General features: G+C 35.7%; 2 protein-coding genes across 4 annotated transcripts; one reads left to right on the forward strand and one right to left on the reverse strand.

Annotated features, from left to right (window-relative positions):
- On the forward strand, window positions 1–6,235 carry LOC110792275 (inositol-pentakisphosphate 2-kinase). 3 transcript variants are annotated; one of them, XM_056837330.1, is made up of 9 exons: window positions 27–253; window positions 359–461; window positions 1,799–2,002; window positions 2,749–2,896; window positions 3,218–3,258; window positions 3,414–3,524; window positions 3,720–4,301; window positions 4,685–4,821; window positions 5,835–6,235. In XM_056837330.1, the coding sequence occupies exons 2-9, from the start codon at window positions 360–362 to the stop codon at window positions 5,839–5,841; spliced, it is 1,332 nt and encodes a 443-aa protein (XP_056693308.1). In that variant the 5' UTR covers window positions 27–253; window position 359; the 3' UTR covers window positions 5,842–6,235. The 3 variants fall into 3 exon arrangements, with proteins under 3 accessions (XP_021852784.1, XP_056693308.1, XP_056693307.1); XM_021997092.2 differs by lacking the exon at window positions 5,835–6,235 and having other exon boundaries at window positions 1–253; window positions 4,685–5,204; XM_056837329.1 differs by lacking the exon at window positions 5,835–6,235 and having other exon boundaries at window positions 28–253; window positions 329–461; window positions 4,685–5,204.
- A 1,544-nt stretch (window positions 6,236–7,779) lies between these two features.
- Window positions 7,780–14,222, reverse strand: LOC110792273 (phosphatidylinositol/phosphatidylcholine transfer protein SFH8). Its single transcript, XM_021997091.2, has 15 exons — window positions 13,920–14,222; window positions 13,699–13,798; window positions 12,795–13,095; window positions 12,404–12,503; window positions 11,994–12,260; window positions 11,791–11,868; window positions 11,583–11,684; window positions 11,444–11,493; window positions 11,216–11,315; window positions 11,039–11,110; window positions 10,806–10,925; window positions 9,173–9,305; window positions 8,546–8,916; window positions 8,341–8,415; window positions 7,780–8,245 (listed from the first exon to the last, which is right to left on the reverse strand). Exons 2-15 carry the CDS (start codon window positions 13,754–13,756, stop codon window positions 8,228–8,230), a joined length of 1,845 nt encoding a protein of 614 aa, XP_021852783.1. The 5' UTR covers window positions 13,757–13,798; window positions 13,920–14,222; the 3' UTR covers window positions 7,780–8,227.

The following is a 14,222-nucleotide window of genomic DNA, read 5'->3' on the forward strand; positions in this document are numbered from 1 at the left end:
AGTTTTATTTTAGAAAATTAAAGTATTTTCTTCAGATTCACACCAAATGCTCAATTATTAATTGATAAGACAAAATAACATGCACTTTTTCTACAGAAATTATTTTTTTATTTTCTCTCCATTTTTTTAAACTTTCAAGCTTTCTATTTCTGATTTCTCTCACTATATTTTTTTTCTATAAAGTTTTTATAATTCTAAAAGGGGACTTCAATCTTACATAATTTCTGAAGTTTTTGATTCCCTTTTTAATTTGGTATAATAAATCCTTGAATTTGATTTTTGTGTTTTTTTTTTGGAAATTTAGTGTTAAATTTTGTTGTTTAATTAGGTTGTTTGTTTATTTTTTGTTTGTTTGCAGAATGGAGATAATTTTGGAGGAAAAGGATGCAGGTGATTGGAGTTACAGAGGAGAAGGAGCAGTTAATCTAGTTCTGGCATACACTGGATCTTCTCCTACTTTTGTATGATATTTTTACCCTCTTTTGATCTTTGCACTTTTTATTGTTGCATGCTATTTTAATTGACTTATATTATCTTTATATTCGATTCACTTTTCAATTTCATGCTTTATTTGGGTTAATTTTTTTCAATTTTGAGCTTCATCTAAGCTCGAATCCTCTTTTATGTTTTCTTCTAGATGGTGATGTAATCTTTACTCCATATTCTCCAAAATAAGTGTGCTGCTTACATTGGAAATCTAAATACTTATATAACTTACTCCCTCTTTTCGCACTCTAAATATGCCACATCTTGTTGATGTTCTTTTCAAGGAATCCGCTAGAAATACCATAGTTTATTATTATTATTAATATACTTAAAATTGTTGAGAACAAACATCTTATTATTATAATGCAAATCAGATTCCAAAGAAAGTAAGTGTAATTTGGGAAATTCCACAGAAATGACACTATTTCGGGACATTTCAAAATAGGAATGTCAAATGTGGCCTAGAAAAGTGGGACAGAAGGAGTACAATTTACAATCACACATTTATTTTGCAATAGAAGGGGCGGGGAGTTTCACTGATTAGCAAATTGGTCAATTATCTGAATATGCATACTATAAGTTTCTGAGTTCTGACTGCCATTTTTTCTAATTCATACCTCTACAATTCTGAGTATTCAATAAGATATTCATTGGCTGTAGCTTTCTTTTTTCTTGTTTATTCGCGCCTTTGAATATAGTAAAAGATTATGAAACCATCCAGCCTTTATATTTGGGTGTTATAGGATGGAACAGTATAAGAAGAGGAAAAAAAAGCATAGTTATTTCACTAATCAAGATCAAGTGCTTCCTTGGAAGAATTTAGTCACAGAAGTTTCGTTTCGAGTAGCTTGATAAGTAGGGGAAGTATATATTGTTGTAAGTGCTGCTTTTAGTGCTTGTTCGTATCAGCTGGAGGTTGTGCCTGTCCTGCTTCTGCTTGTTCTTGCTCCCTCCCTTAAGGTGGGGATGAGATAAGCTGAAGGTTGAGAACACAGTTCAGACGCTGTTGACTTTTGGTTTATAGATGCTCAAAAGTTGTACTATTGTTTTACTCTTTAGTAATAAATTCAGTATTTTCCAAAGAAAACACACATCCAAAGTAGTTATGTAGTGTAAAAAGACTAAAAGAGCTATATTCAGCAAATTATGTTCACTGAGCCACTGATGTAATCTTATTTAGGGTTTACTGATATTGTTGAGTCCAAGATTTAGACAGCTGTTGCTGGAAGCCATTGGTGCTTATGATTTTGCATGCTAAATGGACCTTATGTAAGTTACGTCTGTTTACTGATCAGTTTCCACACTTGTGCAGAGTGGGAAAATAATACGGGTACAGAAGGTTGTGAAGAATGGGTCCATGGAAGAGACTGAACGCTCGGTTTTGTCCAAGCATGAAAGCATCTTATGGAAAGATGCAGGATCTATTGTTACATCCCCAAACAAGGAGATTGCTGAGCAGATGTATGTGCAATCTGTGATGATCCCACTGTTAGGATCAGAGTTTGTTGATCCTGGGGTATGTTGATTACTTGGATAATTGTCTACTTCTCGTGTTTGCACTTGGTGTATATGTAATTTTAGTTTGACTATGTCCTGTTTGTCAGCTGAAAAAGTTTCTTGCTACTGAAGTTGGTGAAATTTCTTAAATAAGGGTCGTCGCTGATGTTGTTGAGAATATTATGTCTGTTTGGTAATTTAGTTTTGCATGCTTGGAAATTGTGTGGTTTGTAATGTGTATAGTCAATATGAGACTGTGAATCTGTTATTATCTTAGAGTTAGACTTGCGCTTGTTCTGAAGCATATCAAAAGTAAGACAAGGAAAGGATAAATCTTTTATCTGACTGTGTAAGGGGCCGAACTGAATGTGATGCAAATTATGGATTCAAGAATTACCTCAATTTTAGCTAGGGGCTACTGGTTTTGTCAGAAAGGTGCTTAATATTCACTGGCCATTCATAGTTCCTTTTTTCGCAACCTTTTCCTATTTATGTTAAAAAGTTGAGGCCATTTGTTAATTATGTTCTGAAATTGTTTCCTTTTTAATTAGCTGTAGAGGGTGTGATTTTGTAGTTCCCCCTTTATCCTAATTTGTGCTTTTGGTCCACCATCACCTTATGTCTGTCTACTTAGGCATGACAAATATTTTGGTACTGAGTTTTTGTGAAAATCTTGAAATAAAAGTGCAGTAGTGCAACATGTGCATCACCTTTGCTCAACTAGTATCACCCTTTGGACATTATTGTCTTTTATCAAACTTGCAGGTGAGGATACTTGTGTCAAGGGGATTTCTGGAGTCAGTTGAAAGAGATTCTCTCTCCAAGCGACCTGGTTCGAGAGTTAAAGCTGCCAATGTTGATTGTTGTGCTGATTCTGTGATGCTAATGTCAGATCATTCAGTATTCCCCCAAGGTTAGTAATGCTAGGAAAAGTTGTCCAAGTATATCCATTTCCTTCTGTTATTTACACAGACCTGAGTTTCCTTAATGTAAGCGAGCCCAGAAAAGTTGTCAAACGACCTCTAATACGAATGTATTCCAATATTTTGTTATATTGTTAAACTGCATGATTTTTCACTGTAGTATTTATTAAGTTGCTACTTGTTTGCTTTGTGCTTACTTTTATAGAGCAAAGTAGAAAAAATGTGCCGTACAATGTTTTATTTAAATAAAAGGAACTGATCATTGCTTGTTTAAATTTCCTTCTTAATCATTCTGTTTGGTCTTGTTATAGGCGCTTCTAAAGGAGCACCATGCATAACCGTGGAGATTAAGGTGGTATCGTCATTGTATGACATACTTTTTTTAAGAAACTTAATGACTAGTGCTCAATTGGCATAAACTGGAAACTATTCTCAATTAATAGACCCATATTAGTAGAACTTTGATTCTGTTGGTCTTATTATTTATTCCATTTCTCCCACGAGCAGCCCAAGTGTGGATTTCTTCCATCTTCGAGCTTTATGGCCGATGAAAATGCCATCAAGAAGAATGCAACTCGCTTTAAAATGCACCAAGTCCTCAAATTGCAACAACTTAAGGTAGCCCTCACTCCTCATTTATTCGGCTGGCATATTCTTTTTGTAATTAGATAGTGTCGTTTAATCAAGTTGTGATCTTTTGCATATGCCATATGCCAACAGATAAATGCCATTGTTTTGTACCTTATTCGACTTGGATGCTGATCATTTGGTTATTCCTATTTTTACCGAGACATGGTTCTGTCTGTTTCTCAGGTACAACAGTTGAGCAAATATGATCCATTGGATTTATTCTCTGCATCAAGAGATCGAATACATGAAGCAATTAATGCTCTCTTTGCAACTCCGCAAAATAATCTGCGGGTTTTTCTAAATGGTTCTTTAATTTACGGGGACCTGGGGGGGACGAAGTTTGACGAAATTGAAGCATTTGAAGATCACCTTAAATCTTTTATACATGAAGAAAATGGTTTGAGGAGCTTTGTGCATCTTATAGGAGAGGCAATTCTTAAACTAGGTGTACTAGACAGGCTACTCGAAATCCAAAAGCTTGACAAAATTGACGTGGAAGGGGTAATTCATGCTTATTATGATATTGTTTCCCAGCCTTGCAAATTATGTAAAAAATTCGGTGAAAACCAGCAATCAGGAAAATATAGCTCTCTACATTCCATTCCTGTAGATGAAAGTCTGAAGATTGTAAGGGACTACTTGATTGCTGCAACAGCCAAGGACTGTAGTTTAATGATTAGCTTTCGTCCAAGGGAAGATGATGACCCAGAATCCCATTATAGAACCATATGCCTGGGCTCAACAAAGCAAAGGTTCGATGTCAAGGTAAAGATCTATTCTGGTCTATTTTTCCTTTAAATTGTTCACTCCAGCCATAAAATGTCAAAGGAAAAGTACATATGTTCATATACCTCTATTCAGCAAACAAAGTTTCAGCAGTTTGCTGGGTTGGATGAAGATGCTTAAAAAATTTGAGAATTTATTAAACACATGATAATATTGACAAAATAAATTGATAATATTTTCTCTAAACTAAGTTATTATTTTTGCTCAGTTCCTTGTGATGTTTTCTAGAATATGCTTGACATATAGTGATCGTTCCATCATTCGGTAGGATGTTTTATGGATGCTATTTACACTAGTTTCACATGGTATTTGTTAGAAAACTTTTTATCTTTGATGGTCTTATGTTCTATGCACTCTTGCAGGCATATTTTATCGACCTTGATATGAAACCCTTCAATAAGATGGAATTTTACTATGAGTTGGATCAGAAGATAGTCAACTCTTACAAACAGAAGGTCGGAGTAGAACATGAAGCTGCAAATAAGGGAACCATTGAGGGGTATGAAACTGGATACTGAGATTAAAAATAACTTGTTAAATCGTTTTGCTTGGTGGAGATTGTGGAGGATTGCACAGTTACATTGAAATTGATATTACCTTGAAATTGACATTACCTGACAAATTGTCCTTAAAGCTGCTGTAACCTTGTTCTATCTTTAAGTAAATGTTAAATCTTAGGCATGCCCGTACTATTTGTAATTTAGACCTTGCAATTGTTGATGTTCCAGGCACTTGTGTAATTTCGTGGTAGATTAAGGAACTTGTTTAATATTGTTGTACAATATGTAATTCATGATGTCTCTTCGTGGAAGGTGAACATTTAGTGTTACCTCATTTGTGGATTTGCGCCCTTTCTGATTATGGATTATATTGGTTACGAGACTTCAGTGGTGTCCTGTTTATTCATAGTGCTTGAACAAGTACTGTGGGTGAAATGGAAAAAGTACTGATTATGTAGATTTGCATCTGATAAACCTGGTATATGTTGCTTCATAACACATTCTACCAGCTCAGGCGCTCTGTGTATATAGATGATGTATAGCGTACAACATCGTCCTAACCATAATTGTTTATGGTCCCTGTGTAAGTGTGCAACTGCCAGGTGAAAAACTTGTATAAATAGTATCCCACAAACTTATTCTTGGTTGCGTCTGGGTGTGAAAATGTCAGAAAAGAGTAGTGGACTTGAATACATAAATGAGCCACTAGTATTTCATTGCCAAGTTCATCCACAAGGAAGTTTGATCCGCAGTTGTGTTGTCAAGTTGTTTCAGAATTATGTATCAGGTTTGCTCGTTACCATTCAATCTTTTTACATTCTGTATGCTTCAACAACATGATAGTTTTCTGTGATTTAACCCGGTAAAATGCAATGCTGTCTTTGTATTTTCATTTGAGGTCTACCGTCCGTGTTGCTCCATTAAGGCCCTGGTTTATAATAGAATTGTTTTTGCTGATTTATGCTTGAGTTATTTGGAAAGGTAAAGTTAGCTAATCGATCTGTTGATGCAGAAAATGATAGTGTCAGTGGATCTTTACTGCTCAAAGTGCAGGCAGAAGGTGATGAAGATTATCGCACCTATAAAAGGGATAAAGTCAATAGTCTTAGACCCATCAAGAAATACAGTGACAATCACTGGAGAAGCTGATCCTGTATTTGTTGTTAATAGGCTGAGGACATTCCAGAGCTCAGCCTGTATAATCAGTGTAGCCTGTGGAGGTGCTTCCAAGGAACTGTAAAATCATTAAAATGGTGTGTGCTTCAGCACTTGTTTTCTTCTCTCATTTTTTTGTAAATAGGAATAACCTGAATTCAATTGTCAAATGAGACTACTTTCTAGTTACTACAGACTAAGAGAGTGAAGTTTGGTATTCCACTTGGTCTTTATGCTGTTATCAAACCAGTTTGCATGTTTTATTGTGTCTAATATTGTATTGTGCTTTAATTTGCCGCTAGCTTGCTCTACGGTAATGACAAGGCAAAGCTTCGTTGAAGCACTCGGGAAACTAACACGACAAATTACCTCAATTAATTTCAATATTATCATTACCCGATTGCCTCAAAGAGGCTCCCGCAAGAAGCGGGGTAAGGGGGGTCGGACGTACACAACCTTACCCCTGAAATTGCAGAGAGGTTGTTTCCAGTTGACCCAAAAGCGATAACGGGACGACAACGAGACGACCATCTTCTACTTCATGGAAAGGAAGCGAATTGGTTTTAAGAGCCATTTTGATTTAGTCCATTACATCCCATAGCCAAAAGAAAAAATGAATCTTTGGCTCCATCGAAAATAGACCTCAATAAATTTCAATGTAATTTCAAATAGTTAGGTAGAATTTCTATCTTGGTGGTTAGAGGTGGAGGATTAGGAAGGTAGATGATTCTGGTGGGTGTGGTAGTTGGATCGAGAGGTGGTGGAATAATGTGAGGTGACATGATCAAGGTGGCCTTAGAGTAGAGGAGAAAAAGAGAAATCCGAGGGTGGGATGGGAAGTTCGGTGGTAAGAAAGAGTAAAGGGAACTTAGGGAAGGACACAAAATTTAACTAATAAAAAACACAAAAGGGAATCAACTCATCTTTCCTGAAAACCTTAAAACAAACGCTTGTTAGTCTATATCTACATGCAAATTTTAGAATACATTGTGCAACATGCCAACAACTATAAAATTAGTACCTGAAGAAAAACAAGAATATGTATACGAGGAGATGATTAAAGTCCAGAGAATGAAAACATATGTAAAATGACAGCATACTACGAGAAAAAATTTATTTTGTATTATTAGTTACATATACACTTGGTCAATAATATGAAAACTCGAGATAGAACATTACTTTTTATGAGGGATATAGAATATCTTTTAACCAAAGAAAATATGAAAACTCATTAAATAAAAAGAATATTCCGTAACTGATTCTAATAATCCAACCTATTTATACTCTACTTAGTATAAGTAATCACACAAGATATATTTATTGAAATTCACAACTTGAATAATTATATGACAATTAGTACCATTTCAACAAAATATTTATTTCATAAAAATCAACTAACGTATCAGTAAATCAAAATTGAAATGATAAACGTAGAATATTCAATTGACAACGACTTTTTAATAAGCTGCTACTTTATTAGAATATAACTTTTTATCTTGGGCATCTACCAACATTTTAATTATATAGCACCATTAAAAGAAACATTTTATAATTACTCCCCGATTATGTTATTACTATTATATTGTAGAAAGTAAGTGTTTTTAAAAATCTGATGCACTATTATATTTGTATATTTGTTCCCCAATTTTATAGAAATTCCGTGCTTTTCATACTAGTTCTGTGCTTCTGTTTATTAAAGCCATTTATATCTTGGTCCACATTCGTACATTTGGTTTTTACTCCGTAGTTTGTTTATTGACGATGAAAGTTCGTGTTGGTTGTATATTGAGCGTTTCTAGGGAGGAGAATGAGGTTGGCCTGTGGCAATTCATTTCACTGATATACAGACAAACATCGAATGTGACACTCTGCTCAAGTATCCTCCAGTTTACAACATGATGCTTGCAATATTGATAGGGAAAGGGCTCAAACAGATTCAAGCCACTTCACTATCCCACTTTCTGCAGCATTGCAAACTCCGGAGTGTACTCAAGGTACCAACAATTCCACATGAAATATTCACAGAAGCCAAACAAGAAATTTGCATACTATTCTAACATTTCTCTCTATTTCTTTTTCTACATTGACCTCACAAGAAAAATGTGGAACTGCATCATATCACTTCTGTACACAAATTACAGGACACAACCTGTGTTCATTCTAAATTCTGCCCCAACACTCCATGCCGTAAAAAAAGAGACTCGAAACTAGTGGAAATTTTCTCCTTGAATGCCCTCAATGGATTCTTCACTAACAGAACATTCTCCTCTGCATCATAGAATAAATACTGTAAGCAACAAACATCTATGGAAACTCCAAATTCACATTAATAGCTTCTGGAACAAGGTTTTTCATTAATATACCCTGAATCTAGCGGATTCTTGTGCGTCAATGTATGCAAGCAAGTCTTCCTGCCTCATCAAAGCTTCATGTAATGCCTGCTCATCAAACAACCATGTAAATGAATCATAATATGCTTCACAGATTATTTAATTTTCTTGTAGCAGGACGCAAACCTTTCTAATACAAAATTAGTAATATTAACTGAGTTACGATTAGGATAACTACCTTTTTAGTTGAAATCAGTTCTGCTTCTAGTGCATCCACTCGATATATTGCAGCGTTTAGCAACTCCTCTTTCTCTGAAGGCATCTGCATTGGCTTTGTCTGTAAGGCATTTACCTTCTCTTCAAGACCATTAATCCTTCTCAGTGTAATTGACCGGAATTCTGTCTCTGTCATATCTACACCCACTGACGGTCGTTGCAAATCTTCTTTAAGGCTGCGGGCAATATTCAAAACTAGCATGGTAACTCTTCGAGAAACTTTCGTTGTTGATGATCGGAAGAAACCAAATAAGGTCACAAAGAAGGCCAGGACTGCAGCCAAAATTCGGAAATGACTTTGTTCTCCATTAGCAGATTGTTGAGCAACTGTCACTGCAACAAGTCACAGTAGACATGCTGAAAAATCAAATTAGACAAGGATACAATAAATTTATGAAATCCAGACATCCAGTCCAAGTTGAACTAGTCTTCTAGAACCAAAAAATGGAAACACAACATGAAAAGATTAGCTGCCTGACTACAGTAAGATGCACCAAAGAAAAATAACAAAAATAGCAACCATGAATTTATCGTTTTGGGTGGAACAACACACTTTGACACACAAATACACAATAGTTGACATGCTAACCTGTGGGTGGATTAGACTGATCAGTGGAGATGACTCCCAAGGACTCTGAATCTGAGAGTTTTACAACTACAGGAACATGTTCATCATTATCAGGCAAGCCACCGGTAGGGCCACTGTTTCTTGCCATCCGAACCTGCAAATTTTCATTGCCTGTCAAGGTCTCCTCCTTCGCCTCTATGAAAGTTAATATTACTTTTATCAAATAGCATTTTATTAGTTTTGTCAAACGTTTTCGGGCAAGTGCTTGGAACAATAAGCATGAATCATATGCACATTAAAAAGAACCCAATATCGAAAAAGTCAGTCAGGTGACCGAATTGGAGACGGGCACCATATATGTCGCCAGGTACCAGCACCAATAAATAAAAACATAGATGCTTCAACTTGCTGCTTGAGATATGTCGTATTACATGTCAATTGCGTAACCTAAGGAGAGCCACTTTACCTACCATCGGTATAGGATAGATTCTCCAAGAAAGGACAATATACCAAGGCATCATTTCATGATAATGTGGCATTGATACTACGTATATAATTTTAAAAGAAATGAGGAATAAGAACGGTTGAATGATCTCAACTCGGCCAACATTCCAAAAGATTTAACAACTGTCCAAGCAAATCAGAAGCTTCTATGCCTTTTAACATGTGCACAGGCTCAGGGACCATTTTAGTTACGAGTAAAGATAACTTTCACTGCTTCTTTGCCAAATTAAAAGAAAAACTCTACAAAAAAGGGTAAAAATATGGTAATGGTGAACCGTAATACAGGGAAGTTATTAACTTCTTCGTTTCAAGATTGGTCAAGTATGCAAATAATCTCATTTTATTTGTTAATATAATTCTATTGATAAGGAATCTTGTAATTGTCCCACATTAGATAATTGATGGTTGTGGGACTGATTGCATGTCTGCTCAAAGGACTGGAGAGGTTGTCTGGTGAGCAGACTTATGGGTTTGATAGTTGGAGAGGTGGTAGTGGCAGTAGATGGGAGGGGTGGCCTGGTGGGAGGAGGGCAGTGGATGGCCGGGATTAGTATCAGACTGACTGTGGTAGGTGGATATTTGGCAATGAATCGTTGATGGATTTGGAGGAGAGAGGAAAAGGAAGAAGTAACCTGTTAAAACAGTCATAGGTGAACTGGGACCAATCTTGGAGGGGAACCCCCAAACATGGGAAGAAACAAGTGAAGCTTGGGATTAACATCGGAAGACATACCAAACTTGGGATTTGTGGTGTTCCAACATTTTTCCAATTTTTTTTGAGATGGATTCTTATGACTAGTTTATGCAGCTTTAGATACCATTCATTATCCACTCAAAAAAATGAGATACCATTCATAAATAGGCAGTTCCCGACTTCCCGAGATCCGGTCTTTATTTCAAGAGGAGTTGAATTTAAAGTTCTGTGATACGTATTATATCTTGCGTAAACTTAAACATCTCTATAGTCTCTACCTAGCCCAAAACACGATGAAAACATAATAATGGGAGGTGATTCGAAGGTCAATTTGAAGACACCTGGGTGGACACAGCCAAATAATGCAAAACCAATCAAAACACTTATCCAGAAATCAACTTAAGATGGAAGTTGCGTTTATTAGGTGTAGATACATAGTCAACATAGAGGGCTTACTTCTTCATCAACTGGCATCAATTTTAACTCTAAAGAACCCCCAGGTGCTATAGAAGAAAAAAATTCTTCAACTTCAGATCCAGACTCTGCAGTTGATAATGATACGTCATTATTTTTAGCCTGATCAAGCAAAAACATGGAAGTAAGATTAGAGCAAGCAAGTAACATGTAAACAGATCAGTCATCAACTTTTATGTACCAGCAGAGAATTCGATTCAAGAAATCAAGCATACCATCCTGTTATAAGCAATAACCCTCCCTTCGCTGTTTGATATAGCTACTTCCGCTGCGCCAGATTGAATCAACTGCTGGCAATCAGCCAGAATCAAATAGGTCAAAAACTTTACTATAATTTAGCATACTGGTAATACAGCCATAGAACTTATACAATACTGCTCATTTATAATAACCTTTGCGATTTTAGGATCTTTCCATGGTCCCTTGTCAGACCTCAGACAACCTCCTTGGTCTGCACAAGTACATGTACCGCCAAGAAATTCAGGCAATTGGCTGTATGTGACATTAAGTTCAAACAATTAGCAACGCAATTAGGTAACATTCTGTAGACTTGACTATACAGTATAAACGAATGATAACCAATGTTGGCCAACATGGGTATCTCACAATGACAAGATTACCTTTTGTCAATAATCTCTAGCAATTTGCTCTGATATTTGTGGCCAAGGACCTGACAAGGAAATGAAAATCAAAGTTATCATAACTAAAAGGCAATTAATTAATGGGTTTCATTAGCTGATTTAAGCACCCTAAATTTACATGAATTTTGGATGTCGTTTGAGGATCAATACATTGCTTGATTACACTCCAGACCCATTTAAAGCCACTGCCAGCATTGATGATATACATTCGGTTAAGAGTCTGCAAGAATGGCATAACAAACAAGAGACGCCGCAGGTAGGCAGAGATCAGATATATTGGTTTCATTGTCATTGAATTGAACAAAATAGTTTAGCACTCAACATACCTCGGGATAGTTGTTGTTATCAATCTTCTGTAGCCGCATTATCAGTTCACGAGCAGGTTTCGTTAGATTTTTTAAACCCTGATGATAAAGTTTATAAAACAAAATGTAAAATGAACTCGTATGATGCACTTCTCAAAACAAAAGACCTAAACATTACGCCAGTGAGATTATATAACAGATAACAAGAGAAATAGGCAACATACCACGCCTTGAACATCCACAATTGTTGTACTTGTATCTATATGCCTTTTTGCAGCAATGGAGCAGGCTGGAAATTTTAGTGCAAAGCACCTTTCAAAATCCTGTGCATGATACTTGAGGTATCGTTCCATTGTTGTAACTTGCAGAAGTTTCTCAGTATCAACTTTTCCAAGAAGATAAATGTAAATGGGCCTTCCATCTTTGTCCACACCATGAAATCCCTGGGGATAATACTTTAAGACCTCGCTCAACTCCTGATATTCGAAATCCTGACAACAACCAAACAACAAGTCTATTTTTTAAAGGGCTTGACAAAATAACAGAAGAGTTATTCATGCCGCCTAACTATTGAGACAGCATATGGCTGACTCTGCAACTACTCAGGTCAACGTCCATCAATTAAGGCACTGACCTCAAGGAGAGTATCGGCGCCGAATTCTTTTCTCCACTTGAGCATATCAGCCCACATCTGTTTTGCTTTCTCAATGTCAAACTTTCTTGCCTTTAAAAACCTGTAAGCATATATTTTCAAGACAGAATAGTGTCATTTAGTACACACATAATCAATCTATTTAACAAAATAGTAACCTTAACGCTAGCTGCTAAACAAACTATTCAAAGCTTTCAGGCAATCAGCACTTAGTTGCCGGCGAACAATTTGTATTAGCAATGCATTCACAATATGGCCGAACAGATTAACGCAATTACTCAATAGCAGAGTCATTTGACCACAAGAAAAAAAAAGGAAAGTTTATAAAACAGGAAGACTTGACAGATGTTGTAGCTAGTATATTATAAATAACCTCAGCAATGTGTAATAATTATCATGTCTTGCAGGCAGCAACTCATCTACAGCCAGTGCTTGTCGAAATTCTTGCACAGCCTGCACTTCCTTAACATCGCGCACATCCTCTATAGAAACAGAAGTACCTCTGCCCTCGGCCTTCCTCTTGCCTTTCTTCTTGCTGAGTGAACGCCTTATTTTACTGGATGCACTAATTGCTCTCTTTTTAAAACTACCTGACTTCTTCTTCTTCTCATCTTCTGATAAGTCAACATCTGCTTTTCGCTCTTTCCTGTCACGACTTGATGATCCTTCAAAACCTGTAAGCATTATATATCACTTAATGTTTTCTGTCACACTGCTTCATACTTAAAAACCTAATCCAAAATATGATCTAGCATTAGTTGGCTCGTCACAATTGATGCTCTTTTCTCAGGGAAGGTTGGATATAAATTAGGAAGTACTGAAATATGATCTAGCATAAGTTTATAACTACAAGGCTATCCTTGAGCATCAATATAAGCTCTTGCAAACAATGTAGACAGAATTTGAACCCAAGTCTCAAATTCCACCAGCTCTTAAAACTATTTACCAACTTGATTAGCTGATCCAGACATCCTCAAATAGACAACAATAAATAGTACATTACATAGCCATGGCACCAAAATTACCAAAAGAACATAATAACTTATAAAAACATCGATCAAATCGACATCTGCGATTGCTTTCTACCAAGTATTTTTCTAACAATCAGATGATTAAGCATAAACAACAGCCCAGCAGCAATAATTCCACCATAATTATCAAATCACTATGAACAATACAGTAATTAATTAAAAAGAACATAGTAGTAGACAACAATTTAAGATAATTTGATACATAATCACTCAAAATCTTAAAATTAGGGATTGAGAGAAACTTACAAGGACGAGCAAAGAGGTCAAGTGGGCCAGACAAGCTGGAATTTCTCCCTATCTCCATTCAATCAACTTCACCAAATCTTCAATTTTTCCATTGATTCATCTTCCAATAAAAATTAAAATTTAGTAATTTAGCATTACATCGTCATTACAAAAAAAAAATTGAATAAATATGAAATTCAATAAATATAATCACAAAAAAAAATTAAAAAAAAATTGAATACCTGAAATTAGAGGAAAGAGAAAAACAAAAGAAAAAGAGAGAGAGTTGGAGTGGATTGAGAAAAGTGAAGAAGAATCAGTCACGAAAGCAAATCCCTAATTAATTTATTTCGGGGCGTCTATTTTGCAAAAATTCAAAATTTGAAGTAATCAAATAAACATTCGGGTTGGTTAATTTGATAGATATTTATTTTATATATTTTGGATAATTTTAATTCTATTTTAGTAATAATAATAAATGAAAATAAAAATAAAAATAAAATAGGGCTTGAAAAGTCGTTGATATATAAAGAGGAAGTATTTGT

Source organism: Spinacia oleracea, chromosome 2 (assembly GCF_020520425.1).
Source record: "Spinacia oleracea cultivar Varoflay chromosome 2, BTI_SOV_V1, whole genome shotgun sequence".
Taxonomy (NCBI): Eukaryota; Viridiplantae; Streptophyta; class Magnoliopsida; order Caryophyllales; family Amaranthaceae; genus Spinacia; species Spinacia oleracea.

Bases quoted from the DNA above. Each gene is read 5' to 3' on its own strand.
- LOC110792275 (XM_021997092.2), top strand. From the start codon at position 360: ATGGAGATAATTTTGGAGGAAAAGGATGCAGGTGATTGGAGTTACAGA. The intron at 2,897-3,217 runs GTTAGTAATGCT...GTCTTGTTATAG, and splicing joins TCATTCAGTATTCCCCCAAG to GCGCTTCTAAAGGAGCACCA. The intron at 4,302-4,684 runs GTAAAGATCTAT...GCACTCTTGCAG, and splicing joins AGCAAAGGTTCGATGTCAAG to GCATATTTTATCGACCTTGA.
- LOC110792273 (XM_021997091.2), bottom strand. From the start codon at position 13,756: ATGGAGATAGGGAGAAATTCCAGCTTGTCTGGCCCACTTGACCTCTTT. The intron at 13,096-13,698 runs GTAAGTTTCTCT...TAATGCTTACAG, and splicing joins TGACCTCTTTGCTCGTCCTT to GTTTTGAAGGATCATCAAGT. The intron at 10,926-11,038 runs GTATGCTTGATT...TTGCTTGATCAG, and splicing joins TTATTGCTTATAACAGGATG to GCTAAAAATAATGACGTATC.